The sequence below is a fragment of the Rhinoraja longicauda genome, chromosome 15 (genome assembly GCF_053455715.1).
Source record: "Rhinoraja longicauda isolate Sanriku21f chromosome 15, sRhiLon1.1, whole genome shotgun sequence".
Lineage (NCBI taxonomy): Eukaryota > Metazoa > Chordata > Chondrichthyes > Rajiformes > Arhynchobatidae > Rhinoraja > Rhinoraja longicauda.
This window is the reverse complement of record NC_135967.1, coordinates 27,293,096-27,300,463: the sequence shown is the minus strand read 5'-3', so window position 1 is coordinate 27,300,463 and position 7,368 is coordinate 27,293,096. Positions and strand designations below refer to the sequence as shown.

Sequence of the window (7,368 nt, the reverse complement as noted above, 5' to 3'; positions counted from 1 at the left end):
AACTAAACTAGATAAAGATTACAAGCTGGTTTTTTTCTTGTCTGGCTCTTTCTATCATCCACCTGTCTCTGTCTCCCAACTCCTTCCCTTCGCTTCCCCACAGCTGGCTCCACCCGGCCATCATCCATAACCCCTCCTTTGAGCACTTCTCACCTAGAAACTCATTTCAACCCTACCATCATCTTTAAATTGGCTAATTTTTCTCCCTGCTCTTAATCCCGCTGCAGGATTTCAACTCACAACGTTGACAATTTTTTTATCCCCACAGATGCTGTTCGACCTTCTGAGTTCCTCCTGCAATTTGATTTCTTTTTGTTCTGGATTCCAACATCTGCAGTCTCTAGAAGTCCCTTCTTGCATATAGCCTTTCTGCACAATTCACATCAGAGCAAGCTCCCACCGATCACACCCCATTTCATCAACCCGCATCTCACAGTGACACAAGGCCACTCGTGGCCCGAGACATGATAAGGGGAACCCATCAGGCAGTGGGTGTGAGGGAACCAAGTCCTGCGTTTCCTTCACGTCCATGACAGTTTTCCACGCAGCTGTTCTGTGAGGGCCATGGGGAGAGCACTTTAACATCCGCTGCTCCTCTCAATGTTGCAGCTGCTACATGTTTTTTTAAGCAGCTTTTAGAGATTGTCTGCATAAATCTTGTTTCAGCACTTGATTTATATTCAAAATACCATATTACTAATTTAATGAACGCTGTTCCAATTTCATAGAAATCCGCAGAGGACCGAATGAGCATTAGCTTTGTACATAGCTCATGCTTGGTGCACCAAAAGAGGGTGACATTCAATTCTGAAGCAATAGCAACGTCACTATTTCATGAACCACCGAATTCTCCTTCCAGCATTTCATTTTAGAGTTATCTGTTGAATTGTCACTTGGCTCCCTCCCCTGGCTCAACATATTATTACAACTGCAGGCATCCTCTCTACGCAGCCATGCAGACTTTTAATTCTTACAGTTTCCACTGGGGTTGGGAATCCTCATTGGTTGCACGGATAATCCAACAAGCTGAGTGGAATCAGCACAGACAAATTGTGAACAGCAAAGGATACGAAAAGGTCATATGGCTCATGTCAGCTTACCTGTCCTGAATCCTAACTCGAGTAGACACCTTACTGCAATAATTCATCACTCTATTAAACTTGGAATCAGTGGTAGAGAAGCACTTGCAATGTGATTCACACTTACTACAAAATTTGCCAATGGCTTGCAGTTAAAGAGGCAACCAAGTTTTCTGGGAGTATTATTTACACAACTATTGGTGAAAGCATTAAAAAAAATGTAAAACAGACACAAGTCTACTCGGGCAGTCGAGTTTGACCTTTCAAAGATTCTGTTGAGTAAATGCTTTTCAACAATGCTCTGAGACACAAAACAAATCAAAAGGTAACATCCCCACTCTTCTACTTCTCCCCTCTATTATTTCATTGCAGGTTTAACAGTTGGGATAGAACTACCATCAGTCAGCTGCTATCTGTACCAAGGGGGTAGCCTGCCCAGAAGTAGAATTCAGAACTGCAGAGAGGAGGGCTCTGTTGCAAATTAAAACCAGAAAAAACACAGATGCCAGAGTTCTGAAATAAAAACTGAAAATGCAAGAAATACTCAGATCAGGCAGCATATGTGGAAGGAGAAACAAAGTCAATGTTTCAGGTCTAGGACCCTTCTGAGGATCTGAAATGTCAACTCTGTTTTTCTTTCCACATTCTGCCTGACCTGCTGTGAGTATTGTAAGAAACCCTTGTTCCCCTCCACACCAAGTTAGAAGTCAGGAGGAGGATTTTCCTGAGTGTGTTCCACAATTTCTGAGACTGCCCCTCGGAACCAGGTGACTCCAAAATCTGGTGGCAATTCTCTTATTGCAGAGACTGCGAACCAGTGCTACAAATTACATTGCTGAGTGTATCAAAGAACTTAATCCCCAGAGTGGAGATGCACCTAGAAGGATAATTGGATCCCATAGTGGGTTGCCTGGTGGTGAACGAATACAAACCCCATCCCCTTCTGAAACATATGTGGCGAATTACATTACAGACACAATAGATTGAAACTTTATTTTTTTTTACATTCAACAAAGATACAACAGATTTAATATTTTCGGAAAGGCACCAGGGATCAAAAAAATATATGTTTTTTGAAAACAAGATCCACCTAAAAAGATCATAAGTGGAGAGTTAGTGTTGAATACGTTGGGGGGGACATCATTCACCGTGGCACAATTTCACCCAATGTTGAGAGTGGATTCACAGGGCTCGTCACCATCTTTACTCTTTTCACTTTGCACTCAATGTTTAGTTTATGTCACATGTAGATAGAGTCCAATTACCTGAGTGGAGAAAATAGCTATCAGAAAATCAGAAGGAAAAAGGAGACAGCTCACAGCAAAGCATTTCAACTATTAACATTTGGCCAATTTTTACTTTTTCCAAAAATAACAGTATAACATAACAGTATAACAGAGCTTTATTTGTCATTCGGTACCGAAGTACCGAACGAAACTACATAGCAGTCATAGGAAAAAAGAACACAACACAAATAGCCCCAACACAAACGTCTATCACAGTGACTCCAAACACCCCCTCACTGTGATGGAGGCAATGAAACTTCCACTCTCTTCCCCCACACCCACGGACAGACAGCTCGTCCCCGACCGACCCGCACAGTCCCCGCAAGGGGATGGAAGTCCCCCCGGCCGAATCGCACCGGGCGCTGAAACGTCTCGCGGCCGAGCCGGGCGATGAAAGGCCCCGCGACCAAATGTTTCCTTACTAGCCTTTCTTGTTATTTCCCAGTTAACCACTGAGATATACACTAAGATTCTCAGCTTCAAATTCATGTTGACATTCTTCACGTGGTCCGAGACAATGAACAGCCTGATGCAGCACTCATCTGAAGCCCAGACTCATACATTTTCCAGCAACTGCCATTAGAGAACGCAAATCTGAGCAGCTGAAAGAGCTGTGTAGTAAAGTGCAGCCAAGAGCATCCTGCAGTGGCTGCTCCCAGGGCTGTACAGCGGAAGACAAGCACTACCAGAGCAGTGTATTGGGAGCAGCCATGATGGGGGAGGCTGTGTTGACGTGCGTGTGCTTTGTTGAGGGCAAGTGCTGAGGCTTCAACTCATGAAGCTTTGGCGAGGAGGCTGAGCGGAGGGTAACAAGAAGATAAGGTCTGATTTTTTTTAATGAAGAGATAGGTTGGTGAAGACGACTTTAGGCACGCTGGCCTTCATCAATCAGGGAATAAGTGTAGAAGTTGGAACATTATGTTACAGTTGTATAAGTCACTATTGAGACCACATTTGCGGTATTGCGTTGTTTTAATCTCCTGCTATGTTGGAAAGAATTCAGAGACGATTTATAAGAATGTTGCAAGGCATGAAGGCCTGAGCTATAGGGAGAGGCTGGGCAGGAGAGGACTTCATTTCCTGGAGCACAGGAGGCTGTGGGGGTGATCTTATAGAGGTGTGTTAGATTATGAAGGGAATAGATATTGTAAATGCAGTCTTTTATCCAGGTTTGGAAATCAAGAACTAGAGGACATAGTTTTAAGGTGAGAGGGGGATGAATTAATAAGAACATGCAGGCCAACATTCTCATATATAGGGTGGTGGGTATATGTATCAAGCTGCAGAGGAAGTAGTTGCAGTAGGCAACAATAACAACATTTTAAAAAACATTTCACTGGTCTATGGATAAGAAAGGTTTCGGGAGATATGGACCAAATGCAAGAAAATGTGACTTTATCAACATGGAGAACTTGGGCCAAAAGGCCCATTTCCATGCTCTCTGACTCTATGACTAAATCTTAACTAACCCCCTTCCATCTAGATGAAGAATGCATGAGGCCCAATGCATTGCTGTTGAAAACGAATTTCTAATTGGGAGTACGGGACACTGTGATCAGGGCAGGGAAAGAGAGAGGCATGTTGTTGGAATGCACCACACCTGGATCATGCTGGAGAGGTGAACTGAAAGACTAGGCTGCTGAAGAGGAACAACTAGGAAGGAGAGGAGAAATATGGGGCAACCAGATTGTGTTAATGGATTGTCCTACCTCCTTTACCATTTTTCCTGACATTCTCCCCACAAAATGAACTGAGCATTTTCAAAATAGCAAAACCACTGAGGTGAAGAACTTGGGGATTCTCGTGCATCGATCAATAAAACAAATGGGCAGTACAGAAAATAATCAACAAAAGTCCACTGGAGAGCTAACCTTAAGGTTACATAAAGACAGTAGCTATATGTACAAAATGTTGGTTAAAGTACACCTCTGGTACTGTGGGTTTTCAAAACATCATCTCAGAGGAAGAATGCATTGGTTTAGTTTAGAGATACAGCACGGAAACAGGTGCTTTAGCCCACTGAGTCTGCACCGACCACGCCGAGTCCCCAATTGTCCATTGTTCTTCCCCCACCTCCCTCACGCCGGGTCCTCCATTGTTCTTCCCCCTCCTTCACGGCGGTTCCCCCACACCCGGTCCCCCATTGTTCTTCCCCCCCCTGCTGGTCCCCCCATGCTCTCATCGACCGCGGGTTGACCCGCGAGGCATCGCCGCCGCTGCAAGGTGTCACCACCGCCGAGGCCCCATCATCACGAGGCTTCACCATCGCCGAGGCTTCACCACTGCCGAGGCCTCATCGCCATCGACACCCCACTTCACACCTTCGTGGCGCCAACCCGGTCCACAGCCGTGGCCTCCGTCGGCCGCTCCGCCGACCTGGACTCTGACCCACGAGGCTCTGGCCGGACTCTGACCCGGGCTTCTACATGGCGATCTGGGAGCCATGGAGACTGCGGCGCCTTGATAAAGACCTCCGGCCGCGTTCCCAGTCCACAGCCGCGGCCTGTCGGGAAGCCTTAAGACGTGGAGATGGACTGGATGGAAGGAGGTGATGAGCCTGTGATCGACTGGGCTGCAGGTTCAGCGGTTAACAGAGCAGATGCCATACCAGGCATGTATTGTCTTCTTGCTGACTGGTTAGCACATAACAAAGAGCTTTTATCTTTACCTTGGCACAAGTGACAATAAACTATACTGAACTGATGCCAAATCAACTGTTAATTTTAAATTTGGCATTCAGTTTGCCAGGTGCATTAAAAAGACAGCTAATAGCAGATGGTCAAGTTCAATCACCTACTTCTGTTCCCATGGTTTCTCTCGAGGACATCCAAACTTGGTGTCATTGATAGATTTTATCAGGTGACATAGTAGCAACATGGTTTCCTTTCACTGGATAATAATAAGGTTACTTCTCACCCTCTGTATGGACAGGTTTTCCTGGTCATGGCCACAATAACCACGCTCAGGCAAGTGGACAAGCCCAGCAGCTGCAAGAATGTTGGAACAGAGGGCAGGTGTCGCATCCAGAAAGTCATGGTCATCGGCTGAGTTGGAATTTCCTGAATGTAGACAATGAATAAGCTTTAATCCTTCCTGTTCAGCAACTCCATTTAATGGTTCTTTTTTTACAAATAATTGCTTTTATTATGTGTTATCATTGCCCCGTCTCGTTGGTAGAGATCAAAGATTAGTTTAATGTAGAGAAACAGCATGGAATCAAGTCCACCGAGTCCACACTGACCACCGATCACTGATTCACACTAGTTCTATGTTATCCCACTTTCATTTCAACTCCCTACACACTCAGGGCAATTTACAGAGACTAATTAACCTACAAATCCGCACATCTTTGGGATGTGGGGAGAAACTGGAGCACCCAAAGGAGACCCACGTAGTCACAAGGGGAAGGTGCAAACTCTCCACAGACAGCACCTGACGTCAGGATCACTGTGTCTATTTGCAGTTGGGAATATGTCCTTATGTCCCACAATGTAAAGCACAGTTCACTCCTACTCTCCAGATATACTAACACTTCTCACAGAAACCAGCCACTCAACTACAGATCTGTTTTATTAATCAATCATCAGGCTGATTTAGTAACAGGTTGCTTATAGTTTCAGTTTAGCCTTCTCAGCACTTACTTGAACCTCAGGCTCAGACTCGAGACTCCAGATTGCTGCCTCTGGAATGATTCCCACTGCACACATCACCTGTAGATGGAACACAGATAGAATGACAACATTGCTGAGCAATTACTCTCACACACAGATATTTCAAACTGAACCAAACTTGAACTCAGATTCGATCTGTTCAGTGTCATCTCAGGGGAGAGTATAATGTTACTCTCACTATTTTCACCTCCATTGATTTCTCATGTTTTACATGACTAACCCATGCTGAAATTACAACCACTGCATACACTTCTTCATATAGTTCAGACGTGTTCGTTGGTGGGGAAAAACAAGATTTTTCAAATTTAAAGCATGATATAATTCTAATGAAAAACAACATTTGGACTATACTTTGAACAGAACAGTATATTCATAATTATATACAAATAGAAAATGCTGCAAATATTCAACGGTACCTATGGACCTTTCACTGCTGTCTCCGCTTCTCATTTTGCAGAAATCCTGTGACATTGCTCCAGATTTTTCTTTTATATTTTAGGTCACCAGAATATACAGTGTTTGCCTATTACACTGGTGATAGTTCAAACCAGTGCCCACAAGAACACTGATGCCACTCGCTTCTCTCCTCTATCAGCATTGATTTAACCAATCCCAACAGCATGATCATCTACTACATAACTTCAACATCTCCAAATGCCCTTCCTCCTCTCAACACAAGAAGTTAGTGTGGGCAGCATGTTCTAATACATATTTAATTTGACGAGAAATATACAGAGGCTTGACTGAAGTGAATCAATGGTTGGTGGGGGAGGCATTGCATTAAGGTCTCATTCCTGGTTTACCTCTCTGGCAGCACGTTCCCCAGCCCGTACCGCTCCATCCATGTATCCACTCCACTTGGTAGCAGTTTCAGTGCCAGCAAAGTAGAGTCTCCCAAAAGGCTCTCGTAGAACTCTGCGCATTGAAAGCAATGTGTGTGAGATAATCCATCAAACCAAATCACTTTATCTAATACTTAGTAGCCATCTCCTGTTCAGATCAGAATCTGAATACATTGTCCCTCATTGAATTTTGTGCAATATGTGCTGTCCAAGTGTTTGAACTCACAGGCCATTGTGGAGCCTTAGGTCCTAAATAGAAAACACTGATGTTCATTAGTTTGTTTATATCGCCATCTGATGATACCAACGAATCTCAGTTAGGGATGCAGGAGTTGTCCACTGGGGAGGCAGCAGTGCTAAGAAAAGTCCTTTTCAAAATCCACTTGCCCGATCTCCTATTTGCTTCTGAGAGTTGTATGATATATAGCAGGCACCTCAAGGCCTTGAAAAGATACCACTCATTTCTCTCCATAATATCCTCCATTTTCAT

At 44.3% G+C, this 7,368-nt stretch overlaps 1 protein-coding gene across 3 annotated transcripts in view; it reads right to left on the bottom strand.

Annotated features, from left to right (window-relative positions):
- Positions 1–2,118: 2,118 nt before the first annotated feature.
- Positions 2,119–7,368, bottom strand: part of LOC144600375 (amine oxidase [flavin-containing]-like) — a 31,455-nt gene continuing 26,205 nt past the window's right edge. For all 3 annotated transcript variants that reach the window (XM_078411952.1, XM_078411950.1, XM_078411951.1), the window contains exons 13-16: positions 6,840–6,951; positions 6,007–6,075; positions 5,282–5,424; positions 2,119–2,344 (exon numbers count right to left, since the gene is read on the bottom strand). In XM_078411952.1, coding sequence (XP_078268078.1) covers positions 2,341–2,344; positions 5,282–5,424; positions 6,007–6,075; positions 6,840–6,951 — 328 coding nt within the window. In that variant the 3' untranslated portion in view covers positions 2,119–2,340. The remainder of the gene's footprint in view (positions 2,345–5,281; positions 5,425–6,006; positions 6,076–6,839; positions 6,952–7,368) is intronic.